The following is a 27537-nucleotide window of genomic DNA, read 5'->3' on the forward strand; positions in this document are numbered from 1 at the left end:
ATTTAGGTCTCATTTTCCTCCTCTTCAGATTGCAGAGTTGAACTTGCTGTTGGTGTGAAATGCAAAAAAACCCCAATCATTTGCTCTGTAATCATAGAACTCTTTGAAAAATGTACTTAATTAGCAGCCAAGAACAGAATACTATGCCACAATGTAACTTTGTGATAAATTAGATGGACCTCAATAAATAACTGGATTATAGGAAACAGTGGACTGAAATTAACTGTTGCCTCAAGAACACTGAATGACACATATGTAATAAAAATCTGTGACTGCTGATGTACAATAATTTAGGCGTAAATGTTTATTTAATTTTGGTCAGGTTCTGACCACAACATGTGGGTGAAGCTTACTTTGTGGTACCTGTGGCATTGTCAGTAGACAGACTTCTATGAAATTTTCCAAGTCTGAATTTTCTCCTGTCTTTGTATGTGACTGGCACACATCACACTGAATGTTTGTGACTCTTTCTTACATTACTGATAACATACACTTCTTGGTAAGAAAATACAAAATAAATAAGGTAAAGTGTCATATTGGCATCATACCAGGCTTTAGGAAAAAAATATTGTTTGGACTAAAAGCAGCTCCAAGCTTTTGCATGGCTAGAGCCTCTTTAAGGTACTTAATGATGGTGAAATAGCTTGAAAGTGAAACAGATTTACTTGACCAGCCAAAAGGCCTTCTCCAGCATCTGTCAGCTTTACACCAGTTTTGTACCAAAGAATTACAAAATGACCAAAGGTTACCAGAAAGGTGAGGTTGCTCCCATGGAAATATTTTCGTTCACCAAATCTCTCCCTTAGGCTTTGGGAGTATGCACTGTAGATAAAATTATGCTATCCTCTTTCAAGCATAAAACATGAAGTTTGCACCATTGCTATTTTGCACATTGTGTCATATGGAAGAAAGCATATGTTTGTAGGTGGGTACTGATAAGCTTGTATGATTTAGAAAAGTATTCAAAAATCCTCTCATCTTCAGCACAGCTTAGTGTTGCGTGTTTGTCATGCATCATGGCAATTCAGCCCTGGCTCATCTAACTGTCAGATAAGGAGGAGAGCTTAAATCAGCTTTTACAGAATATATTTCAGTGCAGTACATTCAATACTGCAATAAACTCTTTATTGCCATGAGTACAGCAAGGTGCTTGTAGTGGGCTGATGGATGCAATGGGTTTGTTGTTGCCCTTGTTCCACTTTCAGCATGAACCATTAAAGGACTTCTACTATAAAGGAATGCTTTGTTTATTTACATGTCATGCTAACACTGAGATGTAGAGACTCTAGTACTACATTGATATCAAGAAGTATGAGTTGTGCAGTGCATTTGCTAACTTTTTGGCTCATTTTTCTTTCTTGACAGCAACAGTAAAATATAGACGACAGTCTTTTAAGATGCGCATTAGTTTCAAGCACTTACTGAGAATGGGAAAGCCTTGTCATTACTTTAAAAATCATTTATGGAACTCGTTAAACACTATTTCCTATTAAGCTTGTTTGCTTTGTAGTAGTCTCCATGGACGAACATTTTTGTAACCAAATAAATTTATATTTTGATTGCAATAAAACGTATCTGCTACATTTCCTCTGTTCCTCCTTCCTTCACTTTTCCTCCTGTTCTATTTCCAACATGTTGAGATTTTATTATTTTATATTTTTTGAGGAATTGGTCATATATTTTTACTTAATGATTGTTATGTTGGCAGCTCTTGCACTTGGTATTCTGGAACCTTGTTTGTGCCTGGTGACAGTTTCTCACAGCATATTTTAGTCTACACTCACACTGTTGCCAGATCTTGGGATGTGCTTGGCACTGTGAGGTTCTTGTTTTATACTGTGCTATATCTCACTGGAGAGAATTAATCTGAGAATTAATATGTGTTGTTGACTTTGGCAATGTAAAAAATCACCCCTGGTTGTGAGATGCATAGAAAAGTGCATTATCTGTTGTGCAGGTGAATTGCAAGAATTTAATGAATTGTTTTTATATCTGCCACTTGGATTTTTTTCCCCCTGGGCTAATAAAATAGTTAAGTGATCTCTTCTTACATGTTCGTTCTGTCCTTCCTGTAGCTTGTCAGTGTTTCAGAGCAGCACGTATAACTTGCATAACTTGAGATCTCTGCAATATCAGTGCCTGCTTGTAGATTGTGTGCCTCTGTTAGAGCAACTCTTGGTCTATGGCACAGCCAATGAAGTCTAGATAATTACTCACTTCATGCCAGAGAGAGCTTAGTTAGACAGTGAATTCAAGTGGTGTGTAATTATCTGAAGTTAGGCAGAAAGAATTGCACTCTAGGACCTAATGGTTTCACTAACACAAATGCTGAACACGAAGATGTTAAATGTCAGTACTCAGTAGATAATATAGATGATAAATGAAAACTGTTACTTTAGGACTTAGGAATTTTTCTTTCAAACTGGGAACCTTTAGACATTGAGCAACTTTGTTCCTGATTCACATCTCAGAGAGAGAAGAACTTAAGTCATCCCAAGTGACTCACAAATTATTTAACTGTGAAGTATGAACTTCTCTTGCAAGTTCAGATGGTGCTCTTTATCCTTAACTATTATGTCTTGTAGGCATTTCTAGGCACAATCAAACAACTTCCACATTTCAGTAATTATTCCAGCAAATGTGATATGTGTTCATATTCAGCATAAGTAAAACAATTTGCATGTATTGCAGGTGGATGTGAAAATTAGGGACTTTCTAAACCCCTTTTACATTTTCTTTTGGTGTGAAGTTCTTTGCTGTGTATCAAAGCTGAGAGGTGTGCGCAGCTAAACCTCACTATAAACTCACCTATAAGTCTGGTTTGGGACATAAGTGGTGTGTGGGCTTGTAACCCTCTCTGCATCTGAATTTTAGCCTTTGTGACTAAAATTTATCTCCAGCTTGAAGCATCATGCCTAAATTTAAATGGTAAATCCTTAAGAGCTGAAGAATTGTGGTTTATTTCTGGGATAGATCTTGCATGTGTTTAAGGAATACATAGATCTTGGATAGGTTTGCTTCACAAGAGAGAATTTTGCTCTGGAGAAGTAGCAAACAGAAGAGACTAGTCAGTGAAGAGTTGTGTTTAGTTAGCCAGCTGGCATATGTGCACTTGCAAGACTCACTTGAATGATTTCTCAGTGCTCAGCTGAGTTCTACTGATGCAGTGAAACTGTTATCACTTTTAACATCTATCAATGTTTTTCATGGCCTTCTATCAAAATATTGCTGAAAACCAAGCCTGAGAAACAAATTTGAAATCAATAACTAACACCCATTCTAGTTAGTCTGGCTGGGGGAAGAGGAATTTTTAAGATACATAATTTTTTAAGGCATCTGCAGCTCTATCACCATTCCCTTCTTTACTGAGATATCTTCCATTTTGAGGTAAGTCTAAAAAAGCATTTAATCCTTCTGGGATTTTAAAGACTTCTCCATGTTCTGCTGTTTAAAAATACCTAGAATAAGTAGTATATTAAGAAATAAAATTATTTGCTTTGCTGAACTTTTTGTGAAAAGAAATAATGGTCTTGGGAAGGTGGCCTACATACCTTGGAGGTCTTGGCATTGCTCAGTGTGATGTGATTGATTGATCACCTCCAGAAACTTTCTGTGTTTCTAATATGTGAGAAAGACAGGTTTTGCTGTGGCAGACAATAAACAACATAGGAAATCATCCCCCAATGGATTTTCCCAATGCTGACTAGCTAAAAATGAAATTGTGGAAAGAATGATGAGTGGTGGTCTTGCTTTCAGCAGCAGTGCAACTGTTCATGCAGCCATATAGTGAGATTACATGCAGTCTAAATTGTGCCATGCTTCTGATTTAAAAATGTACTGCTTCTGTTTACCTTTTATTGAATCATTGGTTCCAAGAGAGAAAAAAGGGATGGTATTTTAATCCATTGGTACAAATTCATATCTTCCAGTCAATCATAGGATTTGGATTTACTTTCCTTGGGAAGCTGTAAATTACTGAAAGTCCTCTGCTTTTCTGTTTTCCAAATTTTAACACTGCATGCCTGTATCATGGTTTTGGATATTATACCAACCTTCCAGCATAGCTCTAAACTTTAGCGATCCTTCTCTGAAAAGGTAGTATTTAAATATTTTGTCAATCTTGTTTGCTCGAAGGATATTTTTCTACCATTGGTTTTATTACTGTGTGGACATATCACAGTTTTATTTCTGCAGAATGTTTTTCTTTCCATGCATTGGGGCACAAGTGTGTAGTTTTAGCAGGCTCCATTTATTCAGCAAAATGCACAAGCTGGTACTTCATTGCTTTTTTGTGAAGGGAATAGCCCAGTGATAGTTACTTCTTACCATAGTCACTGGTCTTGAAAATGGTCAAGTGAAAATACTTTCTTATTAGTGTCATTCTTTTGAATACTTGTGCAGTTTTGAGAGAATTGATTGCTCCATCCAATGACAATGTGACTTGCTGCTACCAAAAATCAAAGGAGCTATTTACTAGTGGTGTTGGAGCTGAACAAAAAAAATGACAATAATATATATTAGAAGTGTTTTGCTGTGTGTGGCTTTACCCAGCAAAAAATAATCAATTTGGAATTTTTATATGGGGACCGGCTTAGATTAAGAGAGGAAAAAATACGTGTTGTTTTGAGTTTTTAAACGTATTAGAGGAAAAAATGAGCTGTTCATGTAAACTGCTGAGTTTGAGTGGGAAGAAATTTCCAGGGCTCTAACAGGGTGAGGTTTGTCAATGGTATGAATAGTATCCCCCTTTTACATACTCTATGCCTTTCCTGAAATCCCAAGGGTTGCGTGAGGGGATTTCATTCATAGGAAAGACTCTAAAGGACTGAATTCTGCCTTAAGTTCTGGGGCTTCAGGGCTGCAAGCTTTGGTGAGATTACTGACCAATAAGTAGTAATTTCTCACCAATAAGTCTTACTCTAGAATGGATGAAGCCAAGTTTCTATAGCAACTTTGCTGGGAAAGCATGATCCCAAGTGTAACAATTTTTGTAAAGTGCCCCCAGATCTACCTGTCTGACATCAGCCAACAAAAAATCCTCTTGGCAGAGCTGACACAGACATGCAGGTTTCTGAGCTCGTCCCACCTTGTCTCTGCCAGTGATGGTTGTGTCCTGCGTGCTGAGCCTGGCTTCGCTGGCAGCTCCCCGTCCCCCCTTGGCCTCCCTCTCCCCCAGATAACTTTATCCTCATAACACAGATACTCAGTCTGGATTTCATTTCTTCCCTCCAGCTCTGTGCGATCTCGCGCGCATTCCTGACGCGTTACCAGCGGCCCACGTCTCTGAAAGTGCCATATCAGCTTTCAGTGGCCAAAGCTCAGAGGGGAAACAGCCCAGTTCCTCCATGCACAAACAGCTGGGCAATTGTGGATGGAATTAATTGCTGATACGCACTGGGCTGTGTTTTTCTTCTCTTGTCATTTCCTTTGCAGCTGTGAAAGGCAAGGTTTTAAGGCTTTGAAAACAGCGCGGACTGTCTCAGTGGGAGTAATGTAAGAGCACTGAAATATATGTATAGACTAGGATTTGCATGCAAAGTAAAACCTCTCCTAACATGTAACAACCAGCACTGTTGATGACAGTATTCAAATTCCAGGTGCACCTTGCAAAATTAATTTCTGACTTTGGATTTCCAGCTTGAGAAAAAAATCTGGTTGAGGAAATTTGGATTTCTGAAAGTAGTAATCATTGTTTCTGAATGTAGGAGTCTGAAGTTGAACATTGAAAGCAATCTGTTATGAAAATGGTTGTATTCCATGTATACTCTTGGAGCTAATTTATAAAATGGAATGATGCTGCTTTAGCCAAATGTGAAACTGTTAAGTTGCTGAAAGTCATGTTCCAGCCCAGCAGTTATGGGAAATTTATCACGGGGTTGGAAAATACATATGTTATCAACAGGGCTGCATGTCTGCCTCAAGGCTTCACCCAGCCTTTAACAATCCAAAAACAAACCACCCATCACAAATGAAAAAATGCTGTCAAAAGTAGATTCTAAGCCCTAATGCTGTCAGAAGCTGCAGCATGCTGGGCTTAGTTGTAAAATCAGTGGAAAAATGTGTGGTACCTGTTGTTGAAGATAATATTTTGTGAGCTTCTGGTATGAAAATATAACAGATACTTTTCCCCTTGTTTATTAACCTGTTTTAAATGCACTTTTGTTTTATGGAATTGTTACACCTCCCCTACTAGTAGGCTTATGCCATGGAGTTTACTCAGGGGAAGATATCTAAGCTCTTTTGCCAAAATAATTACAACTCTCATAGGTATTTTACGAATACACAGTATTTGCATCCCGTATATTTATAAATACTCTCATACCTGGAATGGATTGTTTAAACAAATGCTTGAAAAAGGTTTTGTTGTTTTAAGATCTGGTCTTAATAACTAAATAAATGAAGTTGTACAAATATGCTGAAAGTGTCCCCACCAGCTTGGATTGTGTAACTCCTTGTACCGTAAGATGAGTATTTCAAAGGTCCCACTGAAAGCAGGGCCATTATTTGTGGTAAATACTGTGCAGAGTGAGGAAGGGTTGACAGACCAAGATCTTTAATAAATAAATAAATAGAAATTGCATAACTCTTGAAAGGAGCCAAACTTTCAGTCTCAGCACCTACATCAGCCAAACTCTTGCAGAGACTGCTGCAGAGAGCTGTGGGATTGTGCTTCCAGCAAATACAAAGGAATGCATCCTTACATCCTAGTTTTTCAGCCTTCCATGCAAGGGACTTCCGCTGTGACCTTGTCTGTCGTGGCTAACAGCACGCAAGGGGACACCAACCCAAGTCTGGCTCACGTGGTATGCAGGAAGTTCAGCTGTAGTAATTTGATTGTAAATCTGAGCCAGAGAGTCAGTAACTTAAATCATGGCTGTTACTTCAAAGAACAAAGGTTGCCTCCTTGAAGGGCTTTTAGTTTTTATAGCTATACAAAAGTAAACTATTACATAAGTTGTATGTTATACATATCCATATAGATGTTCATATCTTATAAATATACATGTATCATAAGCACCCTGTTCCATATCTGTCATACTAAGTACTTTTTTGGCAGGTAGCAGAAGTTATGGAAACAATTAAAATTCCTGTGCAACACTGGATTACTTATTTGTTTGGAAGAGTGGGTGGTTTTGTAGGGAGGGGGAAAAGGCAGATCTCTGCTTCAAAACCAAAGAGTAAAAGCATTCTGGAGTGGTTTTGCCAGAAGGTCTTTTCGTCAATTTGCGTTTGGACAGAAAGGTCTCAGTATCAAGAATAGAGTTCTGGGGTTTGCAGTCTGGTGTATGTTGTTAGTAAATATTTAAGGAATTATAGAGCTGCAGTTGTTTTTATGGCCAGTAACCAACTGGTGATCCTTTCAAAGCAATAAACAGTGTATGAGAACAGTGTTCTTAATTGCCCTGGCATGTAAGAAGTTGTTAAAGGTTAGAGACTGGTTGTTCTCTGCTCTGCCTTCACTTTCATCTAGTGCCTGTCTGACTGCGAGATTGAGAGTGGCAAAAAAAATCCAACCAGTTTTAAGGAACTCATATAGTAGCTGGGCAATTAAATTTCATCCAACAGTGAATATCTTGATCCAGACTGTCTGCACTTTGTTTTCCTGTGGGTTACATGACAGGTTGGTGGCATGATTTGCTTTGCAAACCTGTAAACGAGTTAATGTTTGTGAATCTTTTGGCTGTGGTTTCTTTCTCCACCCTTTTCTCATGAATAAGCTTGAAAAATATTTAGGACAAGATTTCTCTGGACTCGCCACGTCTGATGGTATCTTTTTCAACTGTGGTCTTTGTATATATGTACTTCTGAAACAATTGGGAGGTGTGGTGCAGTGTGCTTCCTTGGAGGGAGGCACTGTTAGTAAAGATTACTGATCTGTGAGAAGAGTCAGCTACAGAAAATGCTGAAACTAACACTGCCTGGGAGGAGTCTGTGGCTTTGGTTTTTAACTCCCTTTGGGTTTTGTCAGTGACTTGGAGCAGGGAGTTGTTTGGTCAGCTGTGGTGTAACACTGAAAAGATTCTTGTCTTCCTGACAAATACATTTATCAATATAGTAAGAAGTTCAGTGTCTTAAATAACCACCTGACCTGCTACATGAAGAAATTGTATGCAGTTAATAAATACTTCAGATTGTTCTGTGTGTGACTGACAAGCCATAGCTGACTAATGAAATACAGGATTTGGCAGTACTAAAGCTCGAGACATCGTTGAGTGAACTTTGTGTAAGAGTGGGTTCATTCAATAAAAAATAAAAGGAGCATTTAAAGAGCCTTTTATTCCTGTCATAAAGATGCTTTGTGCTATTGCAGTTGTGTGTTTGACAGAATGGTTGGGGATGGATGCTACAGATAGTTGTCTTGTAATTTGAGTGTCTTCTATTTGACACCAGCATGATTTTTATCTTCAGTGTTGTGACATGACTGGTGAGTTACAGTTTCTCTGTTTGAATGGAGTTTCCCACTGCAGTTAGTATCATGTATCCATAAATCAGTCTGTTAGCATTCTGCATATTATGAGGTTGAGGTATGTTGGTTTTTTGTTTTGGCTTTTTTTTTTTTTTTTTTTAGGAAATGTGATACGATTTTGCTTCTGCTTAAGCCAAGGTGAACACCAGACTCAGTAGGACTGGGCTCAGAGTTTTGAGTGTTTGTTGGCAGCTAAAGTGAGCACAGTCACATGGGGCACAGGGCTGATTCCGCTGTGCTGCAGTGCAATGGGTCCCTGTACCTTTGAGGTTTTAAGTCTGAAATAAAATGAATCAATTATATTTTGGTTTGTGGTTGGGTTTGGTATGGGGTTGTTTTTTTAATTGTTGGTTTGGGGGTTTTTTATAGGTAGGTAATCTTGATATGTTTAACCACATGGCTCTAAAACAGCTCATTACTGGTCACACAGTTACAACAATTAATGCACTGTAGTTCCTCATCTCTTTACTGTACCAAAGTAGTTCAACTTCTGTATGTGTGCTAATGGGTTTTTATCATGTGTGTGAGTAGCAGCAGACTAGATATCCTCCCGTATTAGTCATTGCGGTGTGATAGATAATAGAGAAGTCTATTCTCATTTAAAGCTATAGCAGAGTGCATGAGGCAGCCTTCATTAATGTATACTGCAATTATATTGAATTTCTTGGATTACATCAGATTTTTCAATTGTCTCAGAATCAGAGAGATTCTTACGGTAAAAGCATGACCAACTAGTTTTAATTTGTCTATTAAATTCAATTTCCTAGTATCCAAAAGCATACATGCACTCTGGTCAAAGGAAAAAAAAAAAAGAGCTAAGTACCCAAGAATTTTAAAATATATGAACTGACCGAGAAGAGATGAACAAAACACTTCTAACTTTCAGTAGATTAATCATGCTTTCAACATCTGGAATGAAAGTTTTTCTTAAGCACAGTTTTGAGATATGCAGTATTAATCCCAAAGCTTTGTGAGGGCAAGCAGAGCTTAGCCTAGGAGGCAGATACTAAGTTCTGGCATTAGTTTTTTTTTGCATTGTTTCCACATTCTGGCACTCCACTCCATTTCCTCGCCTCACTGAGCACTGAAAGGGACATAAATTGACATAACTAGATTTTTGTGACTAGGGCAAGGGAAGCAGCCTGAAAGATAAACTTTAACCTGTCATCCTGTCAACAAATTTGCATTGTTAGAAAAGTAAGAATTTATATGCTGTGGAGTCAAGAATAGTATGTTGGGACAATGAATTAAGAAAGTGCATGTCTGGAGGTAATTATTTTTCAACCTGAAAATAGAATCTAAACATCCCACTGTCTGATTTGCTTTTCCCTTAAAAATTTACATTTCCATTTTTCTGTCCTAAATAAAGCTTTGAGTACTCTCACTGCTTAGAGCAAGGAAGTCTGAACTATGACAAAAGTTAATGGGAAAGTAATGGAAGAATTTGGCCTGTCCCTGTAGTTTTGAGTCTGCTAACTTCTCTTAGCAGTCTATACTGTGTCTTGAGCATGCTGCAATTCAGTTATGCAACCTTGGGAAGCTTCTCTCCCACTGAATGCACTGTTCCTTTATTAAGGCTAATGGGAGTCATGTGTTTGTGTCAGTGGGAAAGCAGACCCTTAAAAATCTTTCTGGTAGATTTGGTGGAAACAGAGCTCACGTTCGTTATTGCTGTTCTGGGCAGTTGGATGTCTCATTAGTGGAATGTTAATGATGTTCAGCGAACTTCATTACTGGACCAGAGGATGTGGTGGCAATAAAAAACGAGTGACTTTTCAATCTTACAATTTCCTGTATTGTTGGATTAATTTCTGCCTGTTGTGTCCTTTCTCCCATCCCAGTTACTTGCACGTTGTATACCTGGAGTCTGGTGGATGTGATGCTGGGGGTGCTTCACGCTGCTGTCGGGGCTCTGCCCTGAGCCCGTGCTGTGGCTCCCCTCTCCTGCAAAACCTACAGTAGCAACCATTCGATTTTCAATCCTTCTGCAACCTCAGGCAGGAAGCAGATTATAAACATCCAGCAGGTAGGAGCCAGATTTTAGCCGTGGGACCGTCACTGCAGTAACTTCACTGAGTGCGATGGAGCAAAGGCGATTTTGCACAGCCCTGTGGGGAAGGGGATGGCGGGACCCACTCCATCCCTTCCCTGAGCAGATGTTCCTGCAAACCCCCACTAACAAAAACAAACCCACCACGTCCCCGCCGAGCCGCAGGACGGGCTGGCCCCATGTGAGGCCGAGCCCTTGGCTGGCAGCGGGAATTCGCTTACCCTCGGAAAACGCAGCCTTTGGTTTTATCTGGCTGAGGGGACCGCAGGGGAACAATGGGTTATTAGAGCATTGGAACAACACGGCTTTGAGTGACCCCCGCGTTACCGCGTTCTGCAGGCGAGGCTAAAAGCAGAAATTGGCTCTGAGATTGCCCTCAGAGTTAATCTGGCAGCTGCTGCCTGGGTCCTGGGCTGGCTGTGAGGTGAGGGCGGCCATGAGGGAGCAGGGGGGCTTCCCTTCAGGGCCGACTCTGGGAAAGGGAAAGAAGTAAACACAAAAACAGAGAGCTGGCGAACTTGAAAGTGTTCAGTTTGTTTTCTCTTTCTAGTAAAAAGTCTGTTTTCCTTCATTCTTCAGCTTTTAAGACAAAACCGTTATACTGCTGGGTTTTGCCACCGGCAGTAAAAGTGGCTGGAAATGGCTGGATGGCAGGTGCAGTGTCCGGTCACAAGCAGAAAGGTGCTGACCTCCCCAGTTCTACATGCACAAGCAGGCCTTCGCATCCCATGCAGGGTCCAAAGACTTTGCTCTTAAATGTAGTCTATGGATGTGTCGTCCTCCCTGAGGGCCATCCCCCCTGAAGCTTTGCACATCGATAAGCAATTAGGTAGATTATGCCACTGATATCTCAGAAATTAGTCACAGAATCACGGAACAGATTGAGTTGGGACACACAAAAATCAAGTCCAATTCTTAGCCCCGCAAAGAAACACCCCCCAAAATCACACCATATGCCTGAGAGCGTTGTCCAAGCACTTCTTGAAATCTGTCAGACTTGGTGCTGTGACCATTGCCCTGGGGAGCTATTGCAGTGCCCAACCACCCTCTTTCTGAAGAAGCTTTTTCTTATGTCTAACTTGCTGTAGCAAAAATTTGTTTTTTCAGGGGATTAAGGATGTAGGGCAATGTTTTAGCCTACAAACAAGGTATGTTCCAGGTATGTACACTGTTGGTCTTAAAGGTGCACTTTTATTGGAAGCGCTCACTTCACTATTTCAATGCTGATAAAATATGTAGAGCTAAAGAGTGGACATGAATTTTGAGAAAATCCAGAAGGGATATAACATTCAGATGTTTTCCAGTAGCAATACTCCTCTTTTGTAAAGCAGAAACCAGTTTTTTAGTTCTTCAACTTTCACTTACACACATACCCTTAACTACAAAAAGATGACACTTCACTGTCTTGGGTAGAATTTTCCAGGGCTGAAAGAGGTGCCCATCCGGTGAGTTATTTGTAGGTCAGTTGATCTTTTCATGATGAGAAATAACAAGGTGATGAAACTAGTTTTATCTTCTGGACTGGTGTACCTATTGCATGCTGAGATTTTTATGTGTATTTTTAATGTGTTTTTCTCAAAGCACATAATAATAAAAAATTGTGGCATCCCCTTCCTGGGTAGCTATCTACTCAATATGCAAATGTATTCCCAATGCTCTGAGTAGAAGCCTGCTGGAAGCCTCCCAGTCAGTCCTCACTGAACAGTTCCTGCATTGCATCTGAGAGTCCAGAACCAAAGACTTTGCTGTCAGTTTGATGAAGGCAAAATGGGATCTCCATGAAGGAGGAAATATTAAATAGTTATGATGTGAACATTTTTTTTTTCCCTTTTTATCAGTTGGGGAAAAACAAGCAGTGGCAGCAGCTGTGCCATGTGAGCGAGTGTGTCATGATCCTGCTGGGCAAGGCATAGTGAAGGGCATTATTCCACTGGGAGGTTGGCACTGGCCATGGCCCTCCAGAGTTGCCACAAAGGATTTTCTGTTCGACATCTAACGCAACAAGCACATTCATATGTTTGCAGAGAGTATCCATGGAAACCGTGTAAACTGTGATGCTGGCAGACAGAGGCAAAGGTTATACTATTGTAGAGTCCTTTCTGTATTCTCTTTAAATGTTTCACAGCAGCTATATTTCTTAACTGATATTCTGAGCCTGTGCAGCAATTTGTTCAGATTTTTGGTTTGGTCTCTTGTTTTCCCTCCTTCCCTGCCCCCACCCTTGTCTTTTTGGTAGTTGTACTGAGGAGGTCAGAAAAGATGCAAGAATAACAATGAAAATGTGGTCTGTTGTTTTTTTTTTTTCTTTTTACACTTTCACTTGAGTGTCATTATTTGACTTGACTTATCTTTCTGTTAGTGGCAATGATGCAATTGGAAATGGAAGAAGAGGGCACAAAAAAAAAATTCAATCCCTACTAGTACATTTCTCATTTTTATCAAGTGCTTTTATTGCTCAGGTAGAACTAACTCAGGTCATTGCTTACTGGCACTTGGAGAATTTTGAATGCTGGTCTCCTCTCAGAACAATGAACTTATGCTATTTATAGATACCAGTTTTAACACTGGTCTTTAGTATGCTGTGAGGGTTCTTGCTGTTTTTAAATTTAACCTACAAATTTAAATTTCCAGTCATACCTATTGCTTTGTTCATGTTTCAGAAGTACTCCCACCACGGGCACAAATGCTACTTTTTAAGAAGAAAGAAAATTATTGACTCTTCTATATCCAAGTTCCCCTTTGATAGTCCATGTTTGCAAAATTATGCTTGTTCACAACTTCAGCTTAATTATCATGGGAGGTTATTTTAATGAATGAATCTGTGTCTGGGCTCATGCTGCAGGTCAGAGAGAGGTCCAGGTACTGCTTTTTCACCTGCTGCTCTATGAAAATTAGATCTTACCTGATTACAATGTGAATGTATTTATTCCTGACACTTAACTTTTGAACCTATTGCTTACTTTAAACCAAACTTGGTACAAAGGTAAACGCATTATTTGCTTTTGCTATATAGAAACTGATATCTGATTAAAGATGTAGATTTTGATGCTGAGCAGGATCCTCAGTACTTGAAGTGCAAGTTGCCCAGTCCATCTGATTATAGGGCACTGACTAAAACAAAGTCCAGGTTTAATTTAGATAATTAACCGTACTTGATTCCAAGTTAGTCTTGCAGAATCAAGAGATTATTTAAATTCTCAGTTTTAATGACTAAAACACACTTTCCTGCTAAAGGGGCAAAAACCTTTTAGGTGTATTAAATATTACAATCTTAATTAGACAAGTAACATTAAGGCATTTTGTTTCTGAACTTGTGAAAGTGCTGTCTTAATTACACAAGGCAGCAGTTATTTTTTTGTGGATACAAGAATGAAACAGCCAACTTGGAGATCTTACTGTTGTGGGAGGCAGTGTCGAACAGAGAATGAAAAGGTGGAATGTGCTGTTAGCTCAGGATGGCTGCTGATTTAATTCGGACAGCCAGGCATGCCCACAACCTGCTGCACCATGCCAGAAGTGGCCAGGAAGGGATAGCTTTGTTTGTTTACTTATTTCTCATGTTTTGCTATTTATATATCAGATGTGTAATTATTAAAGGCTTCACATCCAGTGCCTCGTGAATGTGACAGTTAAAAATAACTTCAAAAAAATAAACTATCCATTTTAGTCTTCTAGAAACCACTGGTCTTCCAGTCCAGTATCACACAGTTACAAACAACATGTTGAATATGACATGAAAATGAACGCAGGATAGAGGTAATGAAAACCTTTCTTCAAGTTTCATCCAGCATAATTGTATAATTGCACTCTCTGAGGGATGGGGGTTGTGTGCCAGGTAGGAGTGTTTCTTATTATGAATTCCACTTTCCTGAGTTTGAAGCCAGAAGTCTCAAGAAAAAGTCTGTTCATATAACACAAAACTTTGCATGCTTTCATCACATCTTATTGACTGCTTTGCAGTACAAGCTTTGATTAATTTTGATAATTTATCACAGAGAACATGTACTGATGAGGCAGGCCAAAATCAAAATTCCTTAGCAATTTGCCAGAGAATTAAAAAGAACAAAATTATAAACCCACAGCAACCCCCAAATGGTATCTTACATTCTTGTTTCAATGCATACTGGAAGCATCACTCAGTAATTAAAATAAAAATAGAAATCCAGCTATCTCCCTGCCGAAAATGATGCAACAAATTAGCAAGTTAGAGGAACATGTCTTACAGGAAAAAATATATCTAAGTACTGCCCAACTCTAAAAGTAGCACCTACTCCTATTCTTCCAGAAGCCTTTGAGATCAAACTCCTGAGACCAGATTAGTCCTGCAGATTCCTTTTTTCCTCTTTGGATTAAGAAATGAGTTTCAAAAAAAGATGTGGTTCCTCCTCATCCCCACTGTGGTTAAGGCAGAGCTCTGGTTGCCCTGGGTCAGTGCTGTCCTCCACAGCATTCCAGCACGTCTGTGAGAGCTGTCATGAAGGAGCCCTTGGCAAGCATCTAATCACCTATTATTCAGCACTGTATTAATCAAGTTTTGTGGTATTTTTTGGGCATGTTCTTGCATGGAGATCTTTAATTCTTTGAACAGTTTTAGGTTTTTATAGATGTTTATTAAAAACCCCACAAAGCACCCGGCACAAAAGTGAAAAAAAAAGCTGAAAGACCTAGAAAAGATGTTACTTACCTTTATTCTTCAAGAAGATGTAATCTCTGTAGCCTCAGACATTTTTTTGTATCATCAATAATTTTCTTATGGTATAAGGTGAAATGCTGTTTACCTGGGATCATTTCCATCAGTTATTCAAATAGTGAGAAAAAAAAGTATCATCAATGCTCAGAACATAATGTCATTTTTCTAAAAATTACTAATTGACTTTTAAATTTGTTGCTTTTAATTCTTATTGTTAGAGTTGAGAGAAGAATTTGCCTCTACATTTTAGGCTCTGAACTTCAGCCCATGTCAGATACTTCCACTCAGTGTAAACATATACATGTTTATTTGCAAACAAGCCAATAGCATTTTCAGGCCAGGCTTCCTAATGAACTTTGGAAATTCAAATAAAATTACTCTTAAGTATTCCATTTTAACTAGAAGACAGATCTATCTAATATATTTGTTGGCTTCAGAATATTCTTGAAATTACAAACAAAAAAAAAAAACAGTAGAAGGCAAAATTGGAAGAACTGTTTGGAGAAAGAGTTGAGGGAGAGTCTTTAGTGCTGCATGTGACTGATCAAAGGCTGCATGTGCCTTCACAACTATAACAGAGTCTTTGCAACTGGAATTCTGAATTACTGGTGGTGCAGCTCCTTCAAGTCCCTGGTTAGAGGAGAAACCAGGAAGCTTTTCTTCATTCTTCACTTGCATGACAATGCTGTAGTATAAAGTGAATGTCTTCTGAAGCAGTCTGGGGTGGATGGTTGCTTGTACCACCTGGGAAGTTTTGTTCTCAGTACATTGGACCATCTCCTCTTTAGACATGAAATATTCATGCTTCATGCAACTGAGATCAAAAGAGAGGATGGTTTGAATCTCTAGGACAAATGTTCAGTGTCAGCTGGTGTTCCATTCTAAGAACAATCACAGATGTGTGCAAGTCCCCGTGATTTTGTGTAGCATGCTCTGTAATACCAGAGTAATTTGCCGTGGAGTGTCTTTTATTTTATCCAAGTGTCCAGGGCTTACAATGATGGAGGAGAAGAATTATGGGATAACAGTACATAATTGCTTGCTTGCACTGGAAAATAATAGTAGCCTAATGATGAAATATTTTTGTATTCTGCCTTTGACTTTTAAAATACTGCTCTTACTACTGGACTTGATGCTGACTCACCCTACCTCTCACTGTCTTACCAAAGCTTTTGTTAGTAAATCTTCAGCACTTGTTCAGAGATGTGCTGGTTGCTGCTCTGGGCACATCTGCTTCTCTGTTCAGTGCTGTGGTTAAGTCCTAAGTGACCCTCTGCCATCAGCGGGGCTTGCTTGAAATTCAGTGGAATCGTTTTCCATTCCTGAAGGTATAGAAGACCTTTGGTTCTTTAAATTCAATTTCTTTCCTAATACCATGAGCAAAAGGTGTCAGAGACAAGAAGGAGGTCAAATTCAGGCCTAGTCAATTGAGATTGATGTGCATATTTGTATAGGTTAAACTTTGAATGCATTTGAAACTTTCTGCATATACTAGTTGGGTAGTTTGTTGGAGGGGGTTAATTATTTTCAAGCAAGCTGAAGACAATATTAACCATGTGACTATACACAGAAAAAGTGTTTCTCACTACTGTAAATCCTAGGGATTTCCCTGGGAAGGATAATTAAAGCAACATGCTGTGAACGCAGCTAATAAAGTAGTTGCCTTTTGAACTTTTGAGTAGGTCAGCCAGGTCCTTGTAGCCCTGCTCTGCTCTGCTCCACACTTTCCCCTGCTCTCCTCCCCCAGATTATTTTTAACCCTGATGCCTTTGTGTAACCACTGTAAACTCAAGCTTCATGGAGAGATGTGCTTAGCACAATTAGGGAATGGTATTTTCAGAGGTGGGGACTGAAACACATGCACTGGGAGGGGCAGGATTGCCTCAAGGCAGCCAGGAAAACATGAAAAATTGTAGCATAAGGTACGTGTAACTTAAGTCCTCTAAAGATGATCGTTGTGTAAGTATTAGGGTGCAACTATAACCTCCATCAACTTCTGTGTGTTTGTTAACTTTTCCCTTGTTATGTTTTGACAGTCACAAACATTTGTTTGTAAATGGACCAAGGAGGGGGAAAAATGTCTCATATGCTAAAGCAAGATTAATTTTGGTAATGGAGAAAAAAGAAAGTCTTGGAGCCTTGAATGGGGTGAGAAAAGACGCTCTCAGCATAATCTGTGAATAGTGATTTACAGTTTTTTGTCCCTTGTGCCATCTCATGGCTGATATAAGATGTTAGTCCTATTAACAGAGCCTTCCCTCTACACTTCAATTTGAGCTTGTCTTTTTTAAGCATTTGCTGGAGTAAGGGGATAGCTCTTTTCTCACAATGCCTAAAGTTTTTTCCCTTGCTCATGGTCTGTCAGTGGCAATGTGCCTCCTCTACAGTCAGGCCTGCGTTTGGCTGGCATCATTTGTCTCACACTTTCATCAATCCCTAAAATTACTATTTGTAGTAATTATAGTTAAAAACGTTAAGACAACCATAACATTTCCACTAAGCCTCTTATTCACACATGAAATCAATATATGTAGTTGTGTTATTTTATCTAAAATATTTTTAGTTTTAACTATAGCTATCATAAATCAGCTTTTTGAAATGATCTTGTTTTCTGTTTAATGTGAGAATGATGTATAAGTCATTAAAATGTTAAAATTCCTTTTTTGAGAGGCTAGCCAGTTTATTTTGACATGGTCAAGCTGATATTGGTGTATTAATGTGACTTATTGCACTTCATATAAAATTTATGGCAGAGTGATTCAGAGATCCCAAGATGAACTGAGGAGAGTTGTGCAGGGTGTGGTGCATAATATTAATAAAGATACAGTTTGTCCTGAAGACTGTATGATCGAAGACCTGGCACAATTCCATCTTTTTCCTTAAGTTTCCAGTTACAGTTGTCCTACTGAGATTCGCTGTTGGCCGGGTTTCCCAGTGCTCACTTGTGAGTTATGGAGGGCGTTGAGCTGCAATTCCATATGGTCAGTGCATGGTGGTGGTCTTCAACGGGGTCTACACTGAGCTGTTGGTGGTGCTAAAGTTTGGGATTTGATGTGAAGAGAAAGGAACTCCAGGGTTTTGGAGTTTATAAACCTTTATAAAAAGGTTTAGCTGTGTGCTACCATACGCAAGATCAGTTGTTGGTGTGAATATTTGTAAAATCCAGCAGTTGCCTCGTGTCGATCATCAGGATTGCCCACCATTGCAGCCTCTGACCCTTCAGCAGCTGCTTTGGCCGTGATGTTTCTCAGGATAATCAAACTGCCATAAATCACCAAGACTTTTCACGTGCCCTGGGATTGATAAGAGGTTTCCCTTCTCTCCAATGTCACACATTGTACCAGTGACCTAGGAGAGCTCCTGCAGGTTGCTGGGAGTAGTCTTTGTTACTCCAAATGGCTTTATCCAGGTTGATGTGAATCAGTGGATTTAAAAAAAAAATATTTACATAACAGACTTATTTCTTGTACTTCATAACCTTATGTAGATCTCTATATAAAGTAGAATTGTTTTCCCCTGCATCTGTGCAGGCCAGGGACAGCCCAATAAAAAAGTCACCAGAGGAAGCTGGAGACTTCGCAAGAGAGGGAGAGGAAGTGTTGCGAAATATGGAAATATGGAATATGTGACTGCAACAGCTTTTCCAGTTAAGTTTTCTTTTCACAGAGAAGTTCTTATTTTATACTGTGGAGGAACCCAGGTTTCATGTTTTTCAGGTGACACAGGGACATTGTTCAGGCATTGTCTCTGTGTGTGGGCTATGTGTATGTGCCTACTTTCACAGCTTAATACGGATAAGTGCTACCAGAATGTAATCTTTTAATTTAGCTCTCTGTTGTCTACTAACTCATGAAATATTTTTAGGTGACTTAAGTACAAGTGATTATGTAGATAAGCAGGGGTGAGTCTTTAAAAATAAAGTGCTTTTCATTGTCAACCCTGAATTGTTTCACCAACAAACTATATTCCCCCTCTGCTACTTTTCTGTAACTATTTTGATTGTGTGGCTGGATTTGTTCTGACTTGCATGTTTTATGTACAGAACATCATAAGCTCAAAATGTTCATATTGTCTACACAATCTTAACTGTTTTTGTGTAAAACAAGAAAACATTTCATGGAGCAGAGCACGTTTTGAAACCATTACACTGCTAGCTGCTCAGGTGTCACACGATGCAGCAATGGCAACGTCCTGGTTATGTACTGCCTTTCCTTGGCACAAGAGGTTCCACAGTGGGCAGGGTGGACCTTGGATCTGAACTCCCAGGGCTGTGCTCTTGAGACTGGTTTTGTCTTTTATCATACTGACTCTCGGAAAAGAGTGACTGGATAACTTGCTTATCAAGTGTTCCCTCCCTTTTTTTACATTAAAAACTCATGCAGCAGTGAAGGAAATAGTTTGTGTCTACAGGGTGAAGCATACAAGTTCATTTATGAGACTCCATGCATGCAAATAGCATTTATGGCCATGTGGTAGAGCATATTGGATACATCAAACCAGCATTCTGGGCTCCAGAAGTTTTTTCCCCACTTGTGCTGAAAAAATGTTGGCAGGCTGGGCTGCAAATGGGGAGGTGCAGACTGCACCTGCTACAGCCTGAGTGCATTATAAGGAGCCTTCCATAACAGAGATAAAACATCACCCCTGCAATTAAAGGTAAAGCTACAGGCCTCAAATTCTTATGTTCTGTGTGGCTGTCAGCGACCCACTTAGTTCTCACTTCTTGGCAATAAAGTGTGTCTGGCTCAGTTCCAGTTTACACTGAGTAAAGTGTGAGTTGCACAGCTTGACTATTTGTGTTGACTTTTACATTGCACAATGTAACTAGGAAGAAAGAATGTTTTAGATTAACACAGCAACACAAAAACAAGGTTCAAATGCACTCAGGTTCTTAGTTCTTAAGAAAAATTATATCTTGCTGCCATACAGTCTCTTTAATGTGGTATCTGAAAAGAGATGATCATTTTATTAGTTTGCTCTGCTAAAAAGCAAAGGGACTTTAATATGCAGCACTGGATTAGACTATTTGATTAGTAACCAGTTTGGTCTGTAGTATGACAAATTGTTTATGGCTGCATTGCTACTGGAAGAAATGGTGTTTGACACTCCTGTATCATCATTATCTTTATTTCAGAACAAACATTTATGTTGATATGCAGTTAACTGGCAGGGTAACTGATGCAGCTAAAAATTAATCCATTTAAAAACCCTTACAAGCATTTGCTGGTATGAATCTGAAGATGTGATAAAGGAGAAAAAGATTGAATGGCTAGGCAGGCTGGGAGGAGATATGACTATTTTTAAATGCAAATTAATTTGCATCAATTTAAGGGTAGTTTGGCTTGAGTATTAGTGTAAGGAATTCCTGCAAATTAGTAAAATCAGTTAATAAAATTTTGAACAAATGCTACTTATCTAGTTATTTCCAGTTCCACAAATTGAATTTAGGAAATACTACCATCTGAACACACATCTTACTCATCTGAATAGTGTGTAAAGTAAAAAAATCCCAAATCTATTGTAAGATTAAAAAAAAAAAACAAAACTTTCAACTCAGATATTTATGATATTTGATGTCTCCATGAGATTAATTTCAGAATTAATTTAATTTTGATGTGCCTACCCAATTTTTTTTTTTGCCTTGAAAGAGTTGCAATTATTTATTTCTGTGTCATTGCTAAAATATGTAGGAGGGAGGATGAATAGTTAACTTTCTAGTACCACAAAATAACACTGGTGACCCTCTTCTCAGTCCATATTCTCCTACATATTTCCCCATCCCTCTCCACCGGTCCCCCATATTCCTGAAGTGTGTGTGCTGCTGCCAGCTGACGTACTTAGCTGACGGTGTTTGCTAAAGCCAAGTCTTTGATTCACACTGGAACCTGCTTCATAGGGAGGCTGGAACTGAGATCAAGAGACGCCCAGTTTGCTTCCAACAAGTCTCCTGGCAGACAAGATATTGGAGGGGGAGTGGGGGGGAGAAAGAGCAGACTGTTCCTTAAAAACAAGCAGGCGAGAAATCGCAGGAGCAGAGCAGCTCAATGTGCTCCTGAGAGGAACTGCTCCAATGCGGGGTAGCCCAGCCCGAGTGCCCAGACCCCAAATCAGTCACACCAGTTAAGGATGCTGTGCACACACTGCTGGTTTGCAGTGCTGGGAACTCTCAGTAAGATGGATTGCACTGCATAGAGAAAATGGAGATGTCTGAAACCAGCCAGAAAAGATCAGCATAAAAGGTAGGTTAATGTTCTGTTGCTAGGTGATCTAATAATTTGGTCCCTTTTCTGTTATTCTGTCTGGTGGTATTTATTTTTATATGCATTCAGTGCATTATGAAAGATATAAATATATCAAGTCAGTGCTTTCTGGGGGGTTCTTTCTCAATATAAATTTTCTTTGCATTTGGTCTCCTGCACTTTTTTTTTACTTTAGTACTTCTTGTTTCTCTTACCTCATTGTTATTTTTGAGCTGTTTTTGTGATTTGACATTGAAAATAGTTGTTGCAACAAAAGCAACACAGAAGATTACTTAGATTTTACAAAGTGTCAGATGAGGATGCTCAGGATGTAATGTTGCAACATAAAATCAACAATTCCAAGTTTGTGGAAAAAAATTGCAGCTTTCATTAAATGAGACTTAATCCTAAGTAGAGAGATAAACAGTTTCCTGACAGAGGGGGTATGTTCTACTTTCTCTCAGTAGCCCAGTTACGGGTATAAAATACAGAACAGGATATGGAAGCCAAACCCATGAGCTATATAAGGCATCAAAGCACGGGAGGACACGACCTGTTTTCTTTTGTATCAGAATTCAGTTCAGCATGAACCAGGAGGGCAGAGCTAGGAGGGGGAAGTGGTGTAAGATTAACAAGTTACTTGTAGCAAGACCTTGTGAGCCTTTTTGTTTTACACGTCCTTAAAATTATTTTCAGCAGAGATGAGGATTCTGTGTAACAAGAATTTATTCATTCTAAATTTCAGTTCTTAGTTAGGCCTCACATTCGAGCAGTTGAACCAAGTGTGGGAAAACTGCTCTTCTTTAACTTCAAATCTCTTTTTTTGCATGTCAGCATGTGCATGTTATTCAAAATGTGGGCTAAAATGTGTGCCTCAGCAGACCATGAGTGATGGCTTTCACCAGGATATAATCAGATCTAAGTTTGTTTTTGATTTCTCTGTATGTTTCTCTGTTCTGACCAGTCCAGATATAGTGTCTTGTTGCTATTTGGGTTTCTCATTTCTACCTGTGCCTCAGTCTCTGCAACCACTCTGGAGCATGCATAAGAAATGTTAGCTAGTACTGTTCAGGAAAGTGGTACCTCACTTTCTTTAATTCATAAACAGCATTGTAGGGGGTGGAAGCCAAAAGTAGCCTTGCAGCAAAGCTGATTTCTTCTCTAGGCACAAGTATCACACACACACACAATTGAAAAAAAAAAAAAAAAGTTGGGGGGAGGATCCTCTATCACAATTCATAGATGTTGAGATCTGGATTTCCTGTGAATACTTTTGTCTTATTGCTGGTTCTATGCTGAGAAGGAGATACCAATTTTTTGGTCCCCTAAAGCTGATGGCATTTTTAATAAATATCCTCTTTCTTAAAAGAAGAAAAAAAATCAAAGATGCAAATAAATAATAAAAGAATGGTTGATTTGTTTGAGAATTTTCCAGGAAACAGTAGGGGTTATATGAGAGTCAGCCTGGAACCAACAGAGTGGGCATTGAACCAGACCTAATAAGAACAACTGGACCCAACACCCATATTATGTTCAGTAATGGACGGGTTTTGTACTACAAGGACTTCAGTGTTGTAATCTTAATGGCTAGAGGTAACAAACCAGGCTGAAAGGAAAGAGGAAAAACTAAAGTCCAAGGCAATTAGAAAAATCTCTTTTGTGGATTTTGGGTATTACCAGTCACATTTGTGCCATTTTTACAGATGAATGGGCTTTTCTCTGTCACTGTAAGAATGAATTGTAATGTAATGGATTTGAACTAATTATGTCCTATAAACCTATAATAATAATAACAATAAATGTGTTTTGAAGTTCAGACATGCATGTAGTTGATCCAGCCAACTGAGTCAATCAGCAGCTGAGCGAGTCTCCTACTTGGGGTTAACAGTTCAGGTTTTTAGGGAAATAAATGGGCAGATAAGACAACTCCAGGGAAGGAGGAAAAGAGCAGGAGTCACAGCTGGTCACCAGCTCAAGCAAGGTTCTTGCTATCTGCATTTCTAGACTGCTTTTAGTTACCTGCAGGTGATGGAAGGTGTCTGTTCTGGCTCAGATGGAGGTTCTTATCCCAACACAGATGGAGAACAGTGAAGGCTGACAGGTCTGGTCTCAAGATTTTTGTGCCTTGTGGCATGTAGCCAGTGATCTCATGGTCTTTTGTTTTCTCCTGATGCTTTTTTTCCTTTTCTTCTTAAACCTCACCATTTTGGGCAGGGGGAAATGAAAGATACACACAGGGCAGCAGAGCAGAGACATAATACACAGTTACATTTATAAGGGTATTTTTCCCAAGCTGAGTGGTGGTCAGATCCCCAGACACCATCCCAAGAGTTAATTATTTAAAAAAATTTAAGGACCTTTCATATTTCTACCAGATTTTCCCCAAACTCTCACTTCCTTGAAGCAAATCCCATTTTCTCCCCAGCATCCACAAACTGATCACACATCCCAGGCTTTCCAGAGGTCAGTCAGCAAATGCTGAATGAACTCCTACTGCACCCGAGCAGCACATCCAAAACTCACCAATGTGTTTCCCCAGCCTCTGGAATGAAGCCATCAGAGTTCATGGAGCTTGTCTCCAGGATGTGAATTATACATCCCAGAACATGGTATGTTCATCCAGCATGCCAGGTACCTCCTGGGAGCTCTGTGTGTGCAGCTGGATAATGTTGCATCCCAGATGAGGTTTTCTTTTTCTCTCTCTCTGTGGAAAAAAAAAAAAGGCAGGAAGAACAAAACCAATTAAACCTGTAGGAACTGTTGTGTTTCATCTCAATCCCAAATTTTATCATAATCTGTAATATACAGGAAAGTCATAGACATATTTGGCTCTTACCCACTAATGCTTTCCCAGCTCTGTTGGTGGTTTCTGTCTGGAGTTTCATACTTAGTTACATGGCTGCAGTGCCCAGGATTTCATCCTTGTGCTCTCCCTTGCACTGTCACCAAAGCTGTTTGGGATTCAGTGTGGGAAACTGGCTGAAAACCAGTTTGCATCCTCCTGCCAGCCTGGGTCATGGCTGAGCAGCAGAGGGTGTTACCAGGACTGAAAGGACTTGCTGCAGACAGGAGGAGGGCTTGGGCTGCTGAAGCTGGTTTTGACAGTGGTTCCCAGTGTTTCACCTGGGAAATATGTGGGATTACAGTAGAGGCAGTTTGGATGCTCCACATTGGCTCACTGTTCACAGAATACTCCGAAAAGTAATTGCAGTGACACAAACGAGGGATGGGTGAACTGTACGACAGAGCAAGGACACTTTGATCTACTGATACCAGAATGTCAAACCACGCTGTTGAGCACTGCTTGACTTGGGCTTTTCTCCTCTGAAGATGTGAATTTACATACCAAATATTTTTTCATGCAAATATTTTTATATTAAATGTATTATTGACTGTAGATATTTGCATGTTAAAATGTATTTTCATAATACACTTATCTCATCCTTCAAATCCTGATTCTCTTTGTTCCTCAAACTTGAGAAAGTGTCCCACTTCAGTAGCTTTTGAGGAATGGTGTTACTGAGTGTGCTTTTGAGCCTGATTCTTTGTATGAAAATTCAGGTGTCTGCTTCTTTCCTTTTGATCCAGTTTTGTTTGTGTTTACAAATGCTTATCAGTATTTTTAATGAGATTTTTAAGCTTTCTACCAAGACATGAAAGTATTTTTGTGGTTTTTTTTTTTTTTGTTCTAATGTAATGAGCCTCAGTGAGAATCTTTGCATACAATTGCACACAAAAGGAGAAAAGCTAAAGCTCAGCTGTTTGCCATGGATGTGGCCTCAATGCTGTGTAAGCCAACATACAACCTCTGCAGTTCCCTCAATGTCTCCAAGTGTTTAGTGAAAGAGCAGGTACCAGCTGGAGCTCAGTGGAAATTCCCTGGTGGTCTTTGAGTGTCCTGAAGCCTTACCTTTAAGCTGTAGTTATGAGATGCTTTGAAAATTCTGTAATTGAGGAATTTCTTCATTCACGTTGGGAGATGAGCTCTGAGCAGATATTAAACAGGCCTTCTCTTCTGGGTGTTTGCTTGAACAGCTCAGGAAGGAGAGCTGTAAAAAAACCTTGGGAGGTGGTAAGTGTAGTGCAAATTTACAGAGGAAAGTTTGTTATAAAATGTACAATGGTAATTTCAAATGAAACTCATAATTGTGTGCTTTTTGGTTTTTATTTTACCTCAAATAAAGATGATTGTACACTATCAGAGAACTTACTAATGTTTTTAAACCATTTTTCTAGAATCTTTCCTAAATTTTCTGATTGTGATAGTTACAAATTTGTTCTCCTTTCATTTTAGATGATCTACAGAGATGCAAAGGGACATTAGTTGTCTCCAGACTTTGAAGTTCCGTGCATTGCTCTCCTTTGAACTAACACTTTTCCCTGTTTTGCTTTTGTTTCAGGGGAAGCCTTCCCTGCACAGTGTTGAAGCATGAGTGCTGATGGCAGCCAGGTGGTGATCACTACTCCTCCCCCTGCCACGATGCCTCACAAAGAGCGGTACTTCGATCGCATCAATGAGAATGACCCAGAGTACATCCGGGAGAGAAACATGTCCCCTGACCTCAGACAGGACTTCAACATGATGGAGCAAAGGAAGAGGGTCACCCAGATACTGCAGAGCCCTGTGAGTGCCACTGATGGGGAGTAAAAAGGAAAGGGTGTAATAAAAAAAGAAATCTCTGTCGCAGCTAGAATATTCTCTGGACCATCTTCTAAGAAAAGTCACTAAACAGATTATCCAGCATTTTGTTGGTGTGGCGTTTTGTCTGTGGATAAGCCTTTATTGCGTTGTTTTTTCTCCTTATACTTTTATATTCTTATGGTTCACTGCATTGTTACAGAAAGATGTGGCTGGCTGCAGGGTTCCTAATTAAAACTTAGGGAGGAGGAAGAGAGTGAAGGAGTCACTGGTCAAATAGGAACAAATTAGGGCATTACATGGTGTTCTGCTTTCTGGGTTTGATTATTAACCTATCATTTGCATCAGGAATGCTTTAATTAACATTTATAATTGGGTTAAGTTTATTTAAAAGCTAGACTATGTTCTTTTTTTGTCCTTGAGGGTGATCATACCCCTGTTTAGCCATATTAGTGCTCATCTACTGGTTGTGTAAATTCAGTACTTGTGTAGACTACATATAAAACTATTCAATCTACTGAACCACTTCATAGTAGTTTTAATTTATATTTTAATACCTATATTCTTTGAGTTTAACCTGATGAATACATTGGAAAGTAATGCTGTTGCCTTGAGTATTTTGAAGCCATAGGGAGTGAGTAAGGCCTGTGGAATGATCCTTTAGGGGTATCCATGTGTAATGTGAGTATTGAGGATAATGGGACTGGGAGGGGGCTAAGCAGATTTACAGATCTTTCTGTCTTCAGTTCCTCTGTAAATTGGGGTGCTTCTGTACTTTTTTTTTGAAGCTTTTCCATATGTAAAGAGATTGCAAACAGCTGTTAGTAATCACCCTATTATACTCATCCATGAATAACAGGATTGTTTGCTAAAGTGTTGTCGTGTAGTGTCTCTTGGATCTGTGTGTTGCTTTGAGTATAACGTGAACCTGTTGACTAAGGAATTTATTATTTTTCAAGTCAATTTGCACAAACTGGGGTTTGCAGCCAAGCTCTTTTGTAAGGAAAATGCTCTAAAGAGGTACTGCATAATGTTTTAATCGTGATAATTTTATGTTAAATACTCAATTGTAAAATGTGATCAGTCTACTCATTCCTGTTAAAATACTCACATTATGAGTAGCGAGGACTCACAGAATGATGAAATCTTTAGCCTAACAGATAAAAATAAGTTGGAGAGATCATTTGGTTTTGTATGGGGGGTGGTTTTTTGGTCCTTCTGATGACAGTATTGACCCTGATGAGTGTAACTATTTCATTAACGTTTTGGGGCATCCTTTGCCAAGTCTGCCAGATGTAATTAATGTCCCTTTGATGCAGCTTCTGTGGTGTTTTTTTTGTAGATGCAGTGTCAGCATGCAGATTTTAGGAAGGAGTGTGAAGAAGGGTATGAACCCCTGAGTTTAGGCTGCTGTTTTAACAGAAGGTTGTGGGACAGAGAGCTGCTGGGCTG

The 27537-nt window shown here is 39.3% G+C and overlaps 1 protein-coding gene across 8 annotated transcripts in view; it reads left to right on the plus strand.

Annotated features, from left to right (window-relative positions):
• ADD3 (adducin 3) overlaps positions 1–27537 on the plus strand; it is a 91529-nt gene that overhangs the window by 41598 nt on the left and 22394 nt on the right. For 6 of the 8 annotated variants that reach the window (XM_030276374.4, XM_030276378.4, XM_030276372.4 and 3 more), the window contains one exon: positions 25847–26070. In XM_030276374.4, the coding sequence (XP_030132234.4) occupies positions 25876–26070 (195 nt within the window). In that variant the 5' untranslated portion in view covers positions 25847–25875. Of the gene's footprint in view, positions 1–21042; positions 21447–25846; positions 26071–27537 lie in introns of those variants that run through there. The other 2 variants (XM_004174842.6, XM_041717224.2) reach the window with 2 other exon arrangements.

This window comes from Taeniopygia guttata, chromosome 6, assembly GCF_048771995.1.
Source record: "Taeniopygia guttata chromosome 6, bTaeGut7.mat, whole genome shotgun sequence".
NCBI lineage: Eukaryota > Metazoa > Chordata > Aves > Passeriformes > Estrildidae > Taeniopygia > Taeniopygia guttata.